The sequence below is a fragment of the Lacerta agilis genome, chromosome 14, assembly GCF_009819535.1.
Source record: "Lacerta agilis isolate rLacAgi1 chromosome 14, rLacAgi1.pri, whole genome shotgun sequence".
Taxonomy (NCBI): domain Eukaryota; kingdom Metazoa; phylum Chordata; class Lepidosauria; order Squamata; family Lacertidae; genus Lacerta; species Lacerta agilis.
This window is the reverse complement of record NC_046325.1, coordinates 39,797,251-39,818,504: the sequence shown is the minus strand read 5'-3', so window position 1 is coordinate 39,818,504 and position 21,254 is coordinate 39,797,251. Positions and strand designations below refer to the sequence as shown.

Genomic DNA, 21,254 nt, shown 5'->3' with positions numbered 1-21,254 from the left:
TGGCACCGTACCTACAAACCTTGTTGTTTAGTCGTTTAGTCGTGTCCAACTCTTCGTGACCCCATGGACCAGAGCACGCCAGGCACTCCTGTCTTCAACTGCCTACCGCAGTTTGGTCAAACTCATGTTGGTAGCTTCGAGAACACTGCCCAACCATCTCGTCCTCTGTCGTCCCCTTCTCCTTGTGCCCTCCATCTTTCCCAACATCAGGGTTTTTTCCAGGGAGTCTTCTCTTCTCATGAGGTAGCCTCATGAGTATTGGAGCCTCAGCTTCAGGATCTGTCCTTCCAGTGAGCACTCAGGACTGATTTCCTTAAGAATGGATAGGTTTGATCTTCTTGCAGTCCATGCAACTCTCAAGAGTCTCCTCCAGCACCATAGGAGACTCTTGAGAGTCCCATGGACTGCAAACCTAGTAATGTAAACCTAGTAATGTTGAATGGCAGGTTTTTGGTACTGGCCTTATGCATTTTTGTGCTGTAAGCCTTTTTGTAACAGGTGACAAATCAGTCCGACGCATATTTTTATTCATTATGGTGATGATTGTTCCTGGAACTGCCGCCCAGAATACCTGTGCGATGCCATCTCCCTCTTACTGCCTTCAGATTCAGAGTGTGGGCCTTGCTATGGTATATTTGATCTGCTGTACTCGGGGCCAGGAAGGATTTCTTTTCCTGCAGGAAAAACTGACTGGTCTGCAAGTTTTCGCCTACCTCAGCAATCGTCACAGCTTTTGGCAGAGAAGGCATTGTGTGGGATCCTGAGCTGACTGGGTACCGCGTTAAAGGGGTCCAGGAAGGGGTGTTTCTGTCTGTGTGTCTAAATGGCAGCTGCTGGGTCAAAACAAACTTCCCAATGGCGTCCCTGGTGGGATTGTAAACCTGGCGCATATCAGGGTCATCTCCCACCACCCTACTTATCAACCAGGTGTCAGACATACCCAGTGCCTTGGCCAAAGCCTACGCACATCTGTAAGCAATAAAAGTTGTGGCCTATCTCAACCCTATACCAATGTCCTGAGTCTTATTCCTGACTGGCCCCTCACCAGGCTGCGAGCATCATGCGCCTTGGAATGCAAACACATGCTCTAACATCGAGCTCTGGGCCTTCCTCCTCCCTCTTGCAGTTGTGCATTGAAGAGGAAGCTTTGAGTGTAAGAACCACTGCACGAGTCAGTTAGAATGAATGGAAAGATTTAATCCTCAGACGGGTGTAGAGTTTCTTCAAGTGAACAGGATAGACACACAAGAAAAAATTATGTCTTTCCGAAGTGGGTCACATACAAGCAGTGAGAAGATTACATTCTTTTATATATTATATATAACTATTTACACACAAAGGAACGCAAGACATCATGGCGTTACATTATCAAACATTGCACAGAAATAAGATAAAAAAAATACAATACAAATAAAAACATTATTTATATATATATAAAAACGGAGTTGTTGACCTGCACGTGTATTTTGATCCGCATCATTTTGAAATTTTGCTTTGGAACATAAATATTATTAATAAAATATTTAATAATAATATTAAATAAATGCCTTCTGGGATTCCCCGGATTCAGACATGAAGCAGCTTATTGTCTTTTTCAGCCTCTGTAGAAACCTCTTTATAGTTACTGCTTGCAGCAAGTCTCCTGCTTTTGTTCTGGTACCTGCAAAGATTAACGGGGAAAGGAGAATCTTTAGAAAGTCAAAATACACTCCACTCCACCATCAAGTAAACTGAAATTATTGTTCTTCAAAGGCATCTGACTTCAAGGTGGATCTTCCCAGTGTCTCAGTCCACTGGCCTTCTGACTTAATTTGGAGACACTGGAGCACGCAATATCTGCTGCCATTGTTAACGCAGATACACACACACACACACACACACACACACACACACACACAAACACACACGGGCTTGTCCGCACTTCTGCTTGTTCTGTGCATAGAAAGGAAGGGTCAGAGAGGTTTTATGTTTGTCTCATGCTTCCGAGGCATGGGGTTGAGAGTTATTTTGTTTGCCCCACCATGGAAAACCCCCCTGCTTACCACTGAATTGGAACAAACACCAACCCTCTGAAAAACTAATTGACTTTGTTCTGATCCAGCAGAAAACAGAGGGTTTTCCTGAGGGAAAGTGGCAGGAAGTGTAGATCAGGGGTCAGCAGGGGGGCCGGTCCACTGTCCCTCAGACCTTGTGGGGGGCCGGACTAGATTTTGAAAATATAGTCCTATGCCCCACAAATAAGCCAGAGATGCATTTTAAATAAAAGCACACATTCTACTCATGTAAAAACACCAAGACAGGCCCCACAAATAACCCAGAGATGCGTTTTAAATAAAAGGACACATTCAACTCATGTAAAAACACACTGATTCCCGGACCGTCCGCGGGCCGGATTTAGAAGGCGATTGGGCCGCATCTGGCCCCCGGGGCCTTAGTTTGCGGACCCCTGGTGTAGATTAATCCCCTCCCCATCCCCCAGAGGCAGAGCTAGCTGCTCTGGCACCCAGAGTGGTGACATGGTGTGCACCTGGGGATGGGGCTAGCCACCCGCGGGGGGTGGGGGTGGGGGCGGGACGAGCATCCCATGGGGGCAGCGATGTCACCCCTTCTCAGGGATGACACCCAGGGCGGGCCACACCTATGGCACCCCCTTCCTCCGCCAGTGCTCCCCCCTTCCGCCCACGGTTATGAAGGTGCATTGCTAGTGTGCAAGGTTTCCCTGGGTGCAATGTTTATATATATATATATATATATATATATATATATATATATATATATATATACACACACTCACACACACACACACACACACACATATATACACACACATACACACAGTATATGCATTCTTCTTAATGACATCTTTCAAAAATAGAGACAGGCTGGAAACCAGCACCCCGCATTGCACACAAAACAAGTCCAGAAGTCATCTATTATGTAATGGTCAATCACAAACCTAAGAGCACCATTCGACTAGCGAGATAAGATCATTTGGACTCCCAAAATCGGGTGGGGAATTTCAGATGGAGGAAATGTCATAAACATCCTCAGGGGAATTTTACTACGGCCGAGTGCTGTTGAAACTCTAGGTACAGAAGTGCCAGCTTTTAATTGGTTCCCCCCCCCCTCTTGTTATTTAAACTGACTTTGCTCCAGTGCCTTTAACGGCCTCTTGACATGCAGAGACTGAGCAGCTGAACTTTCCCCCATAATCTTATCTACATACTGTAACAGGAAAGGTTTCGCCTCCTTAGTTTCTGCTGTTAAAGAGCCAGGACTGACTGTCAGGACTGAGATGAAAATATCAGTTCAAGTGCTCAGCTGGTTATGTTTGAAAAGTGCAGAGATGGGCACATGCCTATCGGTTGTTTTCCTACTAAGGGTAACGGCGCATATTACAGAGCAACAAACCCAGGTTTGTCGTGATTTGTACACTCCACACAAAAAGGTAAAGGTACCCTTGACCATTAGGTCCAGTTGTGGACGACTCGGGGGTTGCGCGCTCATCTCGCTCTATAGGCCGGAGGGAGCCGGCGTTTGTCCGCAGACAGCTTCCGGGTCATGTGGCCAGCATGACAAAGCAGCTTCTGGCGAACCAGAGCAGCTCACGGAAACGCCGTTTACCTTCCCGCCGGAGCGGTACCTATTTATCTACTTGCACTCGACGTGCTTTTGAACTGCTAGGTTGGCAGGAGCTGGGACCGAGCGGCGGGAGCTCACCCCGTCACGGGGATTTGAACTGCCGACCTTCCGATCGGCAAGCCCTAGGCTCTGTGGTTTAGACCACAGCGCCACCCGCATCCCCACTCCACACAAAGCTACTGTTAACTCCCAGCTCCCGAACAAGTGTTGTCAGCATCCGTCTGTCGAGAGAGACGGTGCCTCCGGGGCTGAAGTCAAACCGCTGTGTTGGCAGCACCAAAGTGATCTCCCTGAGGCACAAGCCTGGGCAGAGTGTCCAGAGGTCCTGGGCTGCCCAGACAACAAGACCCTCCTCTCGGCCTAGCTGATATGGTCCAAAGCAAAGCCGAGCAATACGTTTGGCACCAGCTTGGCTGCAGGAGTTGCCGGAAGGAGGCATACAACACGCCATCCAAGCGTTTTAGAGACTCCATTCCGGAATTGTTTGGGGTTTCCTTCTGAGCCTTTTCGTCTTCCGAAGATATCCCACAAGGCAGTGGAGGTTTGGGATCAGAGTTTTCCTTCTCTTAGATGGGCTGCCTTCCCAGCCCCTTCTGCCCCTCCTAACAAGTGTCCCTATTACAATATACATGTTTGCTGCCTTCACGTTAAAGATTTATTTGGTGTTTACCAATGTAGTGTTCCCCCGATACAGTGGTGCCTCGGTATCCGGACATCTCTGTTGCTGAACGTTTCAGTTTTTGAATGCCGGGAACCCGGAAGTAAATGCTTCCATTTTCGAACGCGCCTCAGAAGTCGAACGGCTTCCGCTGCATGTATCTGTTGTTTTCCACAATTTCCTCTATTTGCAGACCGCCCTTTGTGCCTCGGTTTTCGAACGTTTCGGAAGTCGAACGGTCTTCCGGAACAGATTACGTCCGAAAACCGAGGTACCACTGTATTGGGAACCACAACTCTCGGCAACCCCTCCCAACACAGCCAATGGCCAGGAACGATGGGAAATGCAGTCACGATTTTATCCTTGAAAGATCTCCTGCGAAATGTCCCAAAGGTCCTGCCAGGGGTCAGCAACCTTTTTCAGCCATGGGCCGGTCCACCGTCCCTCAGAGACATGTGGTGGGCCAGACTATATATATATATATATATATATATATATATATATATATATATATATATATATATATATATTGGGGGGGGGGAATGAACGAATTCCTATGCCCCACAAATAACCCAGAGATGCATTTTAAATAAAAGCACACATTCTACTCATGTAAAAACACGCTGATTCCCGGACTGTCTGTGGGCCGGATTGAGAAGCCGATTGGGCTGCATCCGGACCCTGGGCCTTAGGTTGCCTACCCCTGGGTCCTGCAATTGCAACACAGCCTAGCTCCGATTACTTTTGTACTCACAACTCCGGAATGCCTACAACCGAGAAAAACAGAGCAGGAGCTTACCATCTGTAGAAGTAGTAGATAACAACTGCAGCAGTGATGACAAAAAACAGAACCAGGAGAATAGTGAGCGCCAGGTATTCATTGCTCAGAGGCTGCTGGCTTGTCAAAGTGGAATGACCACACCGGTCGCCATAATAACCATCTTCACAGCTGTGGGGCGAAGGGGAGAGAGGGAGAGAGATCATATCAGACCTGTTTGTGTATTTGGGTTCTCAAACACAGATTGCAAGCTGGAGAAGCCCCAGAACAGGAGACGATACCCTGGTTGCTCCTTGAACCCCCACCGGAACTCCGGTTCCTTAAACTGTCACCCGGGTGCATGTTTATACCTGCTTGTGCCACATCCAGTTTTCCAACTGGGTTGAAGCTGGTTTGTGGGTGAAAGGGTGTTAGGGAATCTGATATGCCTTGGAGCATGTTTTGTTTTGTTTAGCAAGGAACGGTAGTCCTAACTGGGACATTGTGCCAGTTACAGGTAGGTAGCCGTGTTGGTCTGCCATAGTCAAAACAAAATAAAATAAAAAATTCCTTCCAGTAGCACCTTAGAGACCAACTAAGTTTGTTCTTGGTATGAGCTTTCGTGTGCATGCACACGAAAGCTCATACCAAGAACAAACTTAGTTGGTCTCTAAGGTGCCACTGGAAGGAATTTTTTATTTCATTTTGTTGGGACATTGTGGTCAGTACTATTTTTCTAGAAAGAGAGGTGCCGGAACTCACCTTGTTCTCTTATAATGGCAATGGTGCTCACCTGAGAGGTGCCAGAACTGAGTTCGAGCTTGGGGAAAAAAGCCCTGGTTGTGGTTATCTTGGTACCACAATACGAGAGGATTGAGTGGGGTATATGAGCATGTTATTAAACCTGATTTTAAGGTATCAAATGGGCATTCCCCCCCATCTTAAAAGCTTTGTCACTGTGATGTGTGCATGCGAAAAGCTAAGATCTAACGTAATGTTTGCTTTTCACCCTACAAATCAATATAGAACTTCACGGGCGTAAAAGCAGCACAATCGTGTTCTTTTTAAAAGCCAGAAGTTAGAACAGATTGACCATCTAAAATCAGCGTTTCCCAAATTTGGGTCTCTAGCTGCTTTTGGAATACAGTTCCCATCATCCCTGACCACTGGTCTCACTAGCTAGGGATGATAGGAGTTGTAGTCCAAAAACAGCTGGAGATCCAGGTTTGGGAAACACTGATCTAAATGAAGGTGGAGGGGAGGGGAGTAGTGCTCAAACACTGAAATAATGTGTGCAGGGTTAATAACATAATAATGCAACAAGAGTCTGCTGGATCAGGCCCATCTAGTCCAGCATCCTGTTCTCACAGAGGCCAATCAGATCCCCATGGGAACCCCACAAGCAGAACCTGGGTTCGACAGCCCTCTCCTGCGGTTTCCAGCAACCAGCATTCAATCAGAAGCATTTCACGTCTGACAGTGGAGGTAGAACATAGGAACCATCTAGTTAGATCTGGTCAGTCACTTGAGGTGGAGCGATGGCAACCACGAAGTTGCTCAGTGCCAGCCTCAGTCATCTGTACTGCTGCATCAATGAAATGGGCACATTCTCTCCCCACCCCCATGGGAAGTTAAGTCTGCTTTCAGCCAATGAAAAGTCAGGTCAATGCCGGCGTAGAACTTGTAGGCCCCAACTTGTGCTTTGAACGGCAGCCTGATCCGTGAAACTTAAGCAGGTGAAACTTTCACTTGGGATGAGAGGAGCAAAACATTGCCTCCTTGATTTCTGAGAGCCAAGCTGCTGCTATGGATGCAGGAATGGGGCCAGAAGGGAGGGAAAGAAAGAAAGAAAACCACACTATTTCAGGGATGGGGAACCTGTGGCTTCCCAGATACCGTGGAACTACAACTCCCAGCATGGCCAGTCGGTCAGGGATAATGGGAATTATAGTCCCGCCACCTGGAGGGTCACAGCTTTCCCAGCCCTGCTCTGAATCAAGCGCTATGCAAAAATCATTTATTGTTTGAGTATCTTATCCTGCAGCATTCGACTTACGTGCACGAAGGTGTGCTCAAAGCGACGAGGTACTTGCAGTGCCCATTAATGCAGTAGTTTTTCAAGTCAGAGCCGCATTCTGTGGTCTTAACTTCAGCGACACGGGGACTGTGTACTGTTCGAACTATAAGAAAGAAAGAAAGAAAGAAAGAAAGAAAGAAAGAAAGGTGTCACTTTATTTGACAAAAGGCCATGGGTCAATGGTAGCACATCTGCCTTGCAAAGACCCTCCAGGTGTCCCTATTTTCCAGGGACAGTCCCAGATTTACAGAAGCCGTCCCAGTTCCTGATTGGATTCCAGAATGTCCCACTTTTCCTTAGGACGTTCCTATTCCCATCAGAGAAATGTTGGAAGGTACGGAATAGGTAAAGGTAAAGGGACCCCTGACCGTTAGGTCCAGTCTTTGACGACTCTGGGGTTGCGGTGCTCATCTCGCTTTATTGGCCGAGGAAGCCGGCGTACAGCTTCTGGGTCATGTGGCCAGCATGACAAAGCCGCTTCTGGCGACCAGAGCAGCACACGGAAACGCCATTTACCTTCCCACTGGAGCGGTACCTATTTATCTACTTGCACTTTGAAGTGCTTTTGAACTGCTAGGTTGGCAGGAGCAGGGACCGAGCAACGGGAGCTCATCCCGTTGCAGGGATTCAAACCGCCGTCCTTCTGATCGGCAAGCCCTAGGCTCTGTGGTTTAACCCACAGCGCCACCCGCATCCATTGTAGGACGTCCGTATTCCAAACACTCATTTTAGCCAAACCAGAGGAGGCAGAAGCCCGCAGGCATTCTGAAAAAGTTTTCGACATTTCATTAAGTGTCAGAGAATCCGACTCACCCAGAACTGTCGTGCAGTTGCCCGTTTCGTTCCTTCCGCATAACGGTGTCACAGTTGTCCCGAGAACGGCTTGAAATAGGTGGAAGCCTGAAGAGAAAGAATGTGTCGGGGTGAAACAAAGACACTAGGAGAGGGGTTTCTTGAATTCCCCCCCCCCCACATTAAAACAAGAACAACAACAGCCATCATTTTACCCTGCAGGTGCTCATGCTATCCTGCTTCTACTGGAAAAGGTGGCTGAAATATACTCGGAGTCAAGTGTGAATTTCATGCTCTTTATTCAGCTCATAGTAGTGAGGAATGCAGTTCCCCCAAAACATTTGTTTTATATACACTATTTACACAATGGGCCCCACGTGATTGGCTAATTCTGGGATACTCCTGTATGCCAATCGGGTTGCGGATTCACTTCCACCTGGAGCTGGATTGGGTGGCTCCTGCGGACCAATCAGACTGCTGCAATCTCAATCCTATTGTTCTAGGACCAATCAGACTGCTGCAATCTCAATCCTATTGTTCTAGGACCAATCAGGCTGCTGCATTTTTGGATCCTATTCAACTCAGTACATAACAGTGGCATAACTAGATCTTCCTTCAACCTGCCCTTAAAATGCCACCGCTACACCCAACCCTGACTGAGAGCCGATTCACTCCTTATGTTGCTTGCAGGGCATGCGTGTAGTGAAAGAGCAAAACAGAAACATCCCCCAGCCCATTCCAAGTCCGGCTGAAAACATTTTGCTGCCCGAGGCAGCACGGCAAATGCTCTACACCCCCACACCCCCACGGTGCATAATACCCAAGGCTGGCCCAGTTAAAATGCCACAAGCGCTTAAATATGAGAGTAAAAACACCGTAAAACTAAATTCAGAAGTAGCTGTTTGCTGCCCAATCAGCTCCCTGAGGTGACTGTTTCAGCCTAATGGTAGGGCTGGCTCCATCTTTTTTGAGTCAGCACACAGGAACCCAGAAAGCTATTGGTCCATCTAGCTCAGTGGTGTCCAATATTTTTTCAAAGAGGGCCAGATATGATGAAGCAAAGAAGGGCCGTGAGGGCCGACCAAAGGGCCGACCAAAGTTGTTGTTGTGTTTTTTTAAAAGTTTAAAATTGGTCATTTGTTTGTTTGTTTGTTTGTTTGTTTGTTTGTGAAGAGGGATAACTCTGCTCAAAACACACGAGGGAGCCTAGTTCACGGTTCATTTTGCAACGGGCAATGGAAAATGTCTTAAGCGAAAACGAGCTGAGATTCAGAGCATCTCCTCCTTGGGCAAGAGACTTGTTAAACACTTCGTCTTCCTCCCTAGTTGTTGTGCTCTTGAAGTGCCTGAGCCGTGAAGAGTTTGCCCAGGTTCTGCGCAGTGAACTCCTTGATGTTCTGGCTAGAAGTATTAATTTGACCTGCAATCAACAGCGAGTCCATCCTGGGAGGTGGCTGTGGTGGCTTGAACCATTTGTTCATGTCCTCCTCCAGAAGGGGTGGCTCTCCCCTACTTTGACACTGCAAGTTCTCTTGCTGGGGTCTCTGCTGGTACCGGTGTTTCTGCTGCTGCTGCTTGCTGGTGTTCCGTAGATAGGTGTTGTATTTGACAATATCCTGGCTCATCTCAACCTTTTTTTTTAGGATTGAAGTTGTTGTGGTTTTTTTAGGATTTTACCCCAGGAATAAACTGACACAGGGGCCGGATTAAACCGATTAGGCCCAGATTAGGCCCCCGAAACAGACTTTGGACTTGCCCGATCTAGCTCATTATCATCCATACCGACTGGCAACATCTCTCCAACGTTTTAGGCCGGGGACCATTTCCAGCCCAACCCGAGGAGGCCAGGGAACTTCTGTGTGAAAGGTGGAAATGCTACTACCGAGCTATCACCCTGCCATCACGATTACCTGGCATGTGTCCGTTACACCTCCCCAGCGGCTTGCAAACATGTTTGCTGCTCTCATGTGCACAGTTGCTTGGGCATCCCTGTCACGTAAAGTGTGACCCACCATTGAAAAACATACTTGACATGTATCAACATTAATGCTGATTATATATAATGGGACTTTGTGTAGCAGAATATTTTTGATCACTGTCATTCCTAGGTTGGGAATACACTTCTTGTTTCTCACATAACTCATATTGATAACAGGATGGGTGGGTAGGTGGGTGGGTGGGTGGATGGAAGGAAGGATAGATGGATGGATAGATGGAAGGATAGATGGATGGATGGATGGATGGATGGATGGATGGATGGATGGATGGATGGATAGATGGATGGATGGATGGATAGATGGATGGATGGATGGATGGATGGATAGATAGATAGACGGATGGATAGATAGATGGATAGATAGACGGATGGATAGATGGATAGATGGATGGATGATAGATAGATAGATAGATAGATAGATAGATAGATAGATAGATGTCCTATGGCATACTTTAGCCATGTGAAAGAAGACCTGCCAATTTGCTATTATGAGAGAAAAGTTTTGTTTGCATTCTTAAGGATTATATGAGCTGCACAGTAATTATTATTTTAAACTGTGAGTCAACGCTGGCATGATTCAAAAACCATGCAAGACGTAGCAGGGAGATTACACGGAGGCTGAAAAGCAAAGCAAAGGCAGCTGTTAGATGGACAGGGATCTTCCGAGGGAATCCGTGTAATCGCTGGAAACAGTGACTCAGCAACTGGAATGCTTTTTTGCTGACTCAATGTGAGCCGCCACCCTGCAATTGAATGAGATACAGACACCACACAATACCAACAGTGGCTTGTGTGGGAGGCAATTCATTACAGGCGCAAGTGAGCGCAGCATGGAGTAATCCTTAGGGGACATAAGGGACGTTCAGGGACACTGGTGTTGCAGACAGATGTGCTGGTGGAAATGTTTTAGGGTAGAGGGGTGAGGAGCAGGGAAATCAAGGGCACTGCTAGGTATCATATGTGGAAGACAGGCCCCTGGGGCAGATTTGCATATGCTAATTTACAAATAATAAATTAATAAATAATGATAAATAAAGACCTTTTCCTCTCCACTCGAGCTTTGGGTTACTCTAAGAAAAGCAACTAACAAATATGATAAATACTTGTAATAAACAATAATTTATATGTGCTTTTTTCAATGCAAGTTTTTTTAGGCTGACTTTTCAGAGGGGGAGAAACAAATTCTGGTTCTTGCTGTCAGGGCTTAAATTTGTTCTTAGGCCTTAATCTGCCTTGGAGCTCTTCTAATGCATAGGATAAAACCATACATTTTCATAATTTGCCTCAGGGTAAGTGGCTGGAGTATCACCAATACCACACCTTGTAGTACCTCAGAGAAAGAAAGAAAGAAAGAAAGAAAGAAAGAAAGAAAGAAAGAAAGAAAGAAAGAAAGAAAGAATTGAGGCCTAATAATGCTTCTGAGAGAAACCAGGCCAAGGAGTCACACATTCATACATTTAAGAGTGCTTAAATTTCAAGGGTTCCTATTCCCCTCACGTTGCTACAATTCTCAGAGTAGCTTAACAGTCAATTCCTCTTCATGGGGAACTCTGGGGATTGTCGCTTTCAGAGGGGAATAGGGGCCTCCTAACAACTCTCAGCTCCAGTACTTTGGCCACCTCATGAGAAGAGAAGACTCCCTAGAAAAGACCCTGATGTTAGGAAAGATGGAGGGCACAAGGAGAAGGGGACGACAGAGGATGAGATGGTTGGACAGTGTTCTCGAAGCGACTGGCATGAGTTTGGCCAAACTGTGGGAGGAGTGAAAGATAGGTGTGCCTGGCGTGCTCTGGTCCATGGGGTCACGAAGAGTCGGACACGACTGAACGACTGAACAACAACAACAACAACAACAACTCTCAGCATCCATGACAAACTAGAACTCCCAGAATTCCTTGGGGGAAGCCACGACGGTCTAAAGTGGTGTCATAGTGCTTTAAATGCACAGCACGGTGCGAATGCGGCCACAGGAACTGAACCTCATCCCGCTCGAACGACAAGTTCCTTTCCTTGGGCAATTTGCAACCAAGCAAGTAGTAAATGAAAACGCCCAAGTCCAAGGGGTGCTTGCTGCAAAGATTTTACAGTACACCCCACCACCACATTTCCTGGCTCCAAAACAGAGCCATCATCCTAATTGCCAACTCCTTCCCAATGAAGTCCCGGTGACGTCAGTGAGAGGGCAAAGGAGATTCCCCTGTACGGATAAAGTCATGTGCTCTGCAGAACAGAAGCTACAAGCCGTTCCTTTAATCATTACCCATTGGGGAATGGTTTCACATGCTCTCGGGTGCCTCTCAAACGGATTAGTCCAAGAACCGAAGAAGGTGGGGCGATGTTTGCATTAATACGGCTGCCTGGGTCATTAAACAAATACTGTTATCTTCTCCTTCGTAGGCGAGATGCTGCCTATTTCGTATTGCTTTACTGGAATGCTATGGTTACTGTCATTGCCGGGCTGGTGGAATGTTAGTGTGCAATGCCCATTCCTGCTTTACAGGAAAGTTAGCATTGCTCTGCGTCGCAAAGCTCCCTGCTGACCTGCCCCAGAATGCAAGCCCGGTTCCTCACAGGTGGCTTGATGAAGGGGAAATGTGCACCTCAAAAAGGGATTGATTTCCCACTCTTGCCAAGATCCGATGACACTCAAAGCCAAGTCTTTGGACAGAGGTTGCACGAAAAGGGCCAGAACCCTTCAGGCAATGCGCTGGCTGCTTGGTTCAAACCAGTGTGGGATTGGGCCTCATCCCATCATCCTGCCTGTTCTCTTCAGGATTGCTAGATGACAGCAATCTCCTCTCTATACTACTCTTAAATCAGAGATGGGGCTCTCCATATGTTGTTGGGCTCTTGAATTCCCATCAGCCCTAGCCAGCATCCCCAACAGTCAAGGATCGTGGGAGTCTAGCAACATTGGTTCCCTCCCCCTGTCTTAGACACAGGAGCTTTCACAAAATCTAGATATGGCGATGCTGTGTAATGTCATTCTGTTGCCTTTGTTCATAGTCCCCCCGATTTTTTTCTTGGGACTCCGTCTCTTCGTCTGCTGCATCTTACCCCATTGCTTGCTCTGTCCCTTTCGTTCAGCCCTCATCTCTCCGTTTTTTTAAAATTATTATTATTATTCGTTGGATATTCCAACTTTTGAGAGCTCCTCTCAACCAGATTTCCCTCCTTAACCTGCCACAAAAAAGTTCCTCTTTCTAAGGGACCCGTGTCAGGTTTCAATCTCAGCGAATGACTTTTCCTTCCCTTAATGAAGTTGCACGAAGACGACGGCTCTCCGGTCGCCTGGATTTTTGCCCGTTGAGAAGTTGGGGTGTTTGTGAGCAACACACCAGCTCAATTACTCAACCAACAAGGCCTGCAGTGTGTCACAAGGCTAATGAAGCAACAGAGACTCTGATGCTAACGGCCTCCCATACACAACTTTCTTCGGACAGCATGAGAGAGTGTTCCCTTGCGGCTAAGCACCAGGTACATTTTCAAGTAGTAATTGTGACCACAGAAGTCCATAATGGGTTGGATCCATGACCGGTTTCATTTTCACAACATTTATACAGTACACTGCTTGATCGTAAAAAAAAACCTTTCGGTGGTTTACAAAGGGGTGATGACCAAACCTGATCACCTACCACTGGGGACAGGTGAATTGGAGAGTTTCATGTATTGAGTGCCGACGGAACTGTAGACAATTAGAGACGAAGCATGAGGGAGGACTCGGCGTGCTTTGAGGAACCCCAAAGCTTGTAGAAAAATAAAAACAAAACCGTTGGGGTCGGGGAGGAAGGAGGTCCCTAAGGGGGCACTCACCACCCCTCCAAAAATCCACACCTATGAGGGCTGGACATGCCCCAGTGGACACAGAATGATGAATGTCTGCTGTGGTTGAGGAAATGGAAAAGCATTTTCCGGCAGGGCCCACCTGTACCCAACAATGACCACTACAGTGTGCACCTCCATATGGTAGGCGGAGGTTCTGACTTCTGATGTGAATAAAAAGTCTTCATAAAGAGGATATGTCCCTGGAATTCTATCCGTATCACAAGTGCTTTTTTTCTTAAAAAAAAAAGTTTAGGGGTACTCCCATTTTGACTCAAGAAAACCACCATTTTATAGTTGAAATTGGGGAAAATAAATGCAGTAAATGGACAAAAGTAGAAAGATTCACAAAAGGCTTAGGGGTATGCGTACCACCAGGGGGGGAAAAGCACTGCTTATCACCATCTGGTCAACGTGCGTACGAGCAATATTTGTGATGCAAATTTTACTCAAACATTTGTACCAAGTCAGTAAAACTACTCTGAAGCAAGTGGCTGTCGAACTGTAGCTGTCGTCACATAAAGGTAAAGGGACCCCTGGACCATTAGGTCCAGTCGTGGACGACTCTGGGGTTGCAGCGCTAATCTCGCTTTACTGGCTGAGGGAGCCGGCGTACAGCTTCCGGGTCATGTGGCTAGCATGACTAAGCCGTTTCTGGCGAAACAGAGCAGTGCACGGAAACGCCGTTTACCTTCCCGCTGGAGCGGTACCTATTTATCTACTTGCACTTTGACATGCTTTTGAACTGCTAAGTTGGCAGGAGCTGGGACCGAGCAACGGGAGCTCACCCCGTCGCGGGGATTCGAACCGCTGACCTTCTGATCAGCAAGCCCTAGGGCTAGGCTCTGTGGTTTAACCCACAGTGCCACCTGCATTGTCACATAATCGTTCCATTTATTTGTTACATCCACATCCTTCCCCTCCTCCTAAAGCAGCCCAGTTCAGGAAGCCATAAAACAGTTTAAAAAAAAGCACCTGAAAAACAATTCCAATACGGGTGCAGACTGGGAAAGATTATCTACCCAAAAGGCTTGTGGAAAGAGGACGTTCTTCAAACAACGGAGACGGCGCTTGAGGCTGAGCACACAGGACATTAGCCACGATCCTTAGGTAGCCTATAACTTCTTCAGAAATACTGATGTTCGATGCATATCCGCGCCAAAACCAACTTCCATCCAATTCGAAAATGGAAGCTGAGGTGTGGCAATTTCAGAGAGCCATTGCACGCAAGTCAGCTTTGTTGAATTTTGAGTTTGACACAGGGGAACATGCATTGTTGTGAAGACACCTTTGGCCTTCTGTGGTGTGACGATGCACAGCAGGGGAAACTGGCCTTGCTTCATTTCAACCCACAAATGTGTACATAGCCTTAGAAAAGAACGTAAGCGGGTGCATTGCTCCTTCTTTCCTTTCTGCTGCCAACAACCGACGCCGTCACGTTTACACTTGCAAAGAATTGGTCCTGGGGTGGCCAATGTGGTGCCCATGGGCATGCCCACAGAGGACTTCCACTGTATCCACATCCCCACCACTTCTTTAGGTATTAGGCTCGAAGGAAGCATTCTCTCATAGCCAACTGAATAGACTGTGGTGCGTGCTCAGTTGTGGGGTGTGTTAGCATGGTTCTCGGGGCGAGTTTCTCTAGTTTGCAAAGGTTGGCGACCCCCACGTTCCTCTCCTTGGCTGAAGCTTCTGAATGGGTTAAGAAAAAGCATGGCAGCTGAAGTTGTTTGGCAACAGAAGCCAGGAAATAGAATTTAATAGGCCAGAAACTCACCCAAGAGAGCTTGTTGCATGAGGAGAATGATACACCAAGTGTGGCAGCCTACATTTTATTTATTTACTGAGAGCCAGTGTGGTGTAGTGGCTAAGAGTGGTAGACTCGTAATCTGGGGAACTGGGTTCGTGTCTCCGCTCCTCCACATGCAGCTGTTGGGTGACCATGGGCTAGTCACACTTCTCTGAAGTCTCTCAGCCCCACTCACCTCACAGAGTGTTTGTTGTGGGGGAGGAAGGGAAAGGAGAATGTGAGCCGCTTTGAGACCCCTTCGGGTAGTGATAAAGCAGGATATCAAATCCAAACTCCTCTTCTTCTATTTATATCCTGCCTTTCCTCCAAGGAACTCGAGATGGCATACTTGGTTCTCCCTCTCCCCATTTTCTCTTCACAACAACAATGTGAGGTAGGTTAGGCTGAGAGGCATTGACTGGGCCCAGAGAGGTCACCCAGGAAGTTTCATGGCTGAGTGGGGACACCCTTGTATTTCCTTCCTTCCTGTGTATATTTCATGTGTCGGCTCAGAGATTTGCTGCGCAATGGCTGAAACGCAAGGCGGCTGAGAATTAACTGGCCGGGCATTTAAAAAAAAACAAAAGAGAAAAGAGAAAAACAACAGAAACTGAGCAGCTCCTGTTGAAACGGACTTGGCAGATGAAGAAACACCTGCCCTGTAATTAGGAGGTGCAACCGAGTGGCTGCGTTTCCTTGAGAAAAGCTCAGAATCACTAGGCAGAGGGTGGCTGGCGATGCAACTCTGGGCAACACCTGAGCCACCAAACAACTCAATTAACAAATCCCCTGCCAAAAAAAAAAAGGAGGGAAGAGGTGTAGGCCTACCTATGAAATTTCTGTTCCTGACACATCACCACAACATCCAGCAGAACCGCAACTTCCCCAACTGATGTGACACCGAACTGCAGCCAAGGTTGCAAAATTGGCTTTGAGCTTCTCTAGCAAAGGACCACACAATCCCAAGGCATGATAAATCTGTTAGCTTTGCAGGTGCTTCCGGCAAATGTCAGAAACACTTTCATGCCACAGCTTGTTCGCAGCGTTCTAGCACGGCCAAGAGCTGGCTATTCAAGGAGAGGCTGGCTTGGTTACCTTTCTTTTTTTAAAAAATGACTTTATTTGGTTTTTCAAATTACAATTTTACAGAGAGATATCAAACATAAAAACAAGATTCCAAGGAATCTCCTGGACTTCCTTCTTCCCCTTTGTTGATCCTGTTGTTTATCATTTCCTTCTGCATCTTTTACGATAGTCCAAATCTTTTACATCTCCGTTGCATCCAGAATTCACCCTTAAACTACAAGTGATATTCCAGTCCTACTCACGGTTTTCACTGTTGACAATGGTCTTGAATGGTATCTGAAGAAGTGTGCATGCATACGAAAGCTTATACCAAGAACAAACTTAGTTGGTCTCTAAGGTGCCACTGGGCAATTTTTTTTATTTTTTAAATATATTTCGAATGGTCTTTAAGATAAGTTATAATTTTTTCCCATTCCTTATTAAAATTTTGGTCTTCCTGAAGCTGGCTTGGTTATCAATGGACATTAAAGGGCAGGGAGCAGGCAGGTTTGAACCAGGCCACGATAGGAACCCTGATCGCATCACTTCCTTTTCTCCCATATGAGATAATGGTTGACATTCACCTCTATGGAGAAAAGCGGAGTGAGGGAGAATCAGTGCCATTAGCCACAGTGATGGGAAACCCACCTTGCACCATAAGCAGGTCGCAATGTGCCTTACCGGTCCCTGTTTAGAGAAATCCCCCTAAGGCAGGGGTACATGTCCGGAAACCAAGGGCACAGGCACTTTCTGCATCTCTCATGAGTCTTTACTACATATAAGTCCCACCTTCCTGCATGCACCATCCCTCCAGGCACATTGCTAATCAGAGCTAACGACTATGGGCACGATCCGGCAGAAACTTCTCTTGCGCACACCGCTTTGAAATGAATGGGCACCGACCAAAGAATCGCATGTGTTAAGCAGGAATTCACGTGCATCCGTGCTTCGCCAAACAGGTAGGCCATGCGGCGGTTCCTGCAAGTATAGACAGATCTGGGAACTGGAATGCGTGAACATTCAGCAGAGAGAGAATTCGATCTTCTGCACTCCGTCAAACTTCCCCAAGAGCGGAACACCAAACTTTCAGAGAAGAGAAAGTGAATTGCATTGCAGAATTCAGATACTGTATACAAGGCGGACTCCCCATCCCACACACCCCTTTGCTTTATTTATTACCGGAATAACAAATTCCGGGAGTCAGTTCAGCCTCACACCTTGCTGGGTGTAATTTAAGACTGGGTCATATATACAGGCAACTCCCCGTTTGCGCATGGGTTGCGTTCCGGGTCATTGCATGCTTGCGAGAAATCGTGTGAAATCAGAAACCCATTGAAAAAGCCTGCAGAGACCTCTGCCCACCCCCCCAGCCATCGTTCTGCCCTTGTAGTGATGTTTCAGTGACCTCTCTATGTTGTTTCCGGATTACTTCCAAGTTCTGCATTCAGTGTGCACATGTGCGCACATATCACTCGTCCCTAAAACAGGAGTTGCCTATGTGTATATGCATATTAGTCCTCAAGTTTGATTTTCTTTTGCATAACAAAATAAAAAAATAAATTAAATCCCTCCAGTAGCACCTTAGAGACCAACTAAGTTTCTTCTTGCATAGTTATTTAGTCTTTTTTCTTACATCTGTGGAGTTTGCTTTGTGTTATTTCTTATTTTATTTATTAAATTCGTATGCAGCCCTTCACCCAAAGATCTCAGGGCAGTTCACAGCATTAAAAATACAAGAAAAGAAACACAAATCAAAATACATAATAAAAAAACAAAAACCAAACCAAACTGGGGGGGAAAAACCACGTTGCTGTCAAATGAGCTTTTGGGTTTTCTTTAGCAAATGCATGGCTTTGAAAGTACGTTTCAACGCTCTATAAACTCCTATTTCCCTAAACAGATCTAACCAATTAAACATGCTAACCAGTGTCTTTCCGCTCACAAAGATTAATGCCGCTGTCAAAGATTAACACCACAGCAATCATGACAAAGCAGCCAAAGGTCTTGTAACTTTGGACCAAAATGATCGAGCCTATGAAATCGGCGTGATCTCGGCAAGTGAGGTATAGAGTAGAAATGGCTGTGCAGCAAAGAACATTTGTTGGAACAGGAATGTCACCTTTGTCCAACTGTAAGGATCCAGCGACTTGACCCCGATCATCTGGCACCCTGGATTTCTCTCTCCTGGGCCTGGCAGCAAGGTTCTGCCCCCCCCCCCTTTTAAAATCAGCTACTTCTTCCTCACTTCTGGGGAAGACCCACTGGGAATATTCTAGCAACAGGCTGAAATCCCTGTCCACACTTTTGGAGATTAGTCTTGTTGAATGCAGTGGGATTTCGGAGTAAGCACACTTAGAGGGATAGGGATTTCTCTTAACAGTCTTTAGTACTGTTACCGAGTGGGTTGTTTGTCCAGTTAAGCCGTGTTCGCCCCCACCTTGGACGGCGTCACGACTCAAGGATGAAGTTTGCAACTAGTGGGTGCTCTTCGGCCCAAGCATATTGCCACTTGAGGTCGCTTTGAGCTGCGGCTGACACAACCTGCCGTCTCCAGGTTGGATTATCCTGCCACACATTGTATGTGGGGCTGCCTTCGAAAAACGGCCCCCTCAAAGCCCCCCCCAATGGAAACGAAGAGCAGCTGCAGGAGAACGTCGCTGTGCCATAACACAACAGTCATCGTGATAAAGCACAAGGGGGGGACGGACGGACCTTTTTCTGTCTGGGGGGGGGCCGCAATCCCTTCAGAACAATCTCCCGAGGGCCACTTGCCAGTGGTGGGCAAAAGTGAGTTGAGCAATTATGGTAATTTCCCCCTTGGGAGAGTAGCCAAACTTCTACACACACAATCCTCTCTGTTCTCCGTTCGGATGAGCTAGAGGCATCGCCAAAGTTCAAGGGCATGTTCCAGTCAGGCAAAAATGTTTGGAGGTGTGAAGCTGAGGCCAGTGAGGGGTGCGTGTGACCTGGGGAGAGTTTCAAGGGCCTAATAGAAAGGCACCGAGGGCCGCATTAATTCCGTCTTGTAATTCTGACCTGTCAAATTCTACTGTGTCCTCATCCACCCCACCCTTTATTCCCACGGGACTTGCACCGGAGGAGTCCTACGGTGCATTGCAATCCTTCTGTCGGAGCTGCAGGGGTACCAACTTGAATAAAATATTCCAGGCGCCCAGCATAATTGATCACAAGACACAGCGTGCGTGCACACATCATTTGAATGGCAATGCCCAACAACTTGGGTGGGGTATTGCCATTCAACAACTTGGGGGAAAGGCAGGGACTCCCTGAAATATATATATTTTGGGGGGTGCGAAGGGACCTTGGCCCCTAGGAGTTGGCTCCAATGCCAAGCTGTGAGTTTCCCATGCTACCTGCTACAGAATTAAAACATGAGCCCTGCAGGATCAGGCCAGGGGTGCATCCTGCTTTCACAGTCGCCAGACAGATTTCCATTGAGAAGAATCTGCATTTTTCTTTAGCCAACCACTCTTGGATTTGTAAGATATGCAACCTGTCAGACGCACACCCCAACAATTCCGGTGCAAGAAGCAACACACCTTGCCAATTTTCTTTTGTCAGGACTTGTGAGCCATGGAGGGGGGGGGGGACCGCAGGTAGAAATTCATCAGCAAAAACCTCTTCCCCCCCCCCATCCCGCCCGCCCTCCCCTGCGCTCTTTCGCCGTGATGAGAGACGGGAAGCTTCACCTGCGGAATGACAACTCTCACCCCAACCCAGCTGTCAAACCCCAACGCGGAAAAGCGAGGGCTTCCTCCTGCAAGCCGTCTAGAAAGCCAGCGGGAGCGCGGAAAGCCAGCAGAGACGCGCAGCTCTCGGCTGAGCTCCCTTCCACGCCGAGCCCGTCGGGGAAACCGGGAGAAAACCGAACGGCCCGACGGCAGAGCCAGATCTCCTTCGACGGCGCGTCCCTTTGGGAAGGAAGAAGTCACCACCCTCACATTCTCTCTCTCTCTCTCTGCTGGACGGCGCAGCCCTGGAGCCAAAGCAGGGCGGGAGAGCGCAGACTTACCCAAGAGTAGAAGGGCGCCTTCGACGGTTTGGGAGCTGCAGCTGCTTGCCATCCTGCTCGAGCCTGTGCGTAGCGGGTTGCCGTCCGAAGGTGAAGGATGCGCGGGCGGCTGTGTTGTACAGGCAGGTGGCGCGGAGCTGCTGCTGCGACCGTCCGAAGAGAGACCTCGCCTCCTTTCTTCCCGGCAGGCGTTCCCTCGGGTTTTTATACCTTTCCTCAGTGGGTGCGGACGCGCGGCGGAAGCTGGCCCGAGGCTCATTGCCTCTGAAATTTCCCTAGTGATGAAATCGGAGGCCGGAGGTGGGGGAGCCTCCATCGCCTACCTGGCTGCCGCGTCTTTCTCGCCACCTGCCAGGGCGCAGCGGACGGAGAATTACGCGCGTCGCTGGGAGCGTTTGCTTCCAGAGGGAGGTTCTTAGGCGCGCGGGGAGCCGCGAGAAGGAAGCTCCTTATACAGACGCGGTACAGCTTGCTGGACGGAAGTCGCTCCCGTTCTGCAGAACTACCCTTCTTTTCCCCCCTCAGAAATTAGATTTTATAAATATGAATTAATAACCATACCAAAGATATCCATGTAGAGAGATTACTCTGAATCTCTGTACTTCCTCCCATCCCCTCCATGG

General features: G+C 47.7%; 1 protein-coding gene across 1 annotated transcript; it reads right to left on the bottom strand.

The window, feature by feature from the left end:
* Positions 1-1,176: 1,176 nt before the first annotated feature.
* Positions 1,177-21,018, bottom strand: EREG (epiregulin). The gene is made up of 5 exons (XM_033170747.1): positions 20,632-21,018; positions 7,948-8,034; positions 7,114-7,237; positions 5,100-5,249; positions 1,177-1,660 (listed from the first exon to the last, which is right to left on the bottom strand). The coding sequence occupies exons 1-5, from the start codon at positions 20,945-20,947 to the stop codon at positions 1,567-1,569; spliced, it is 771 nt and encodes a 256-aa protein (XP_033026638.1). The 5' UTR covers positions 20,948-21,018; the 3' UTR covers positions 1,177-1,566.
* Between the last annotated feature and the right edge of the window lie 236 nt (positions 21,019-21,254).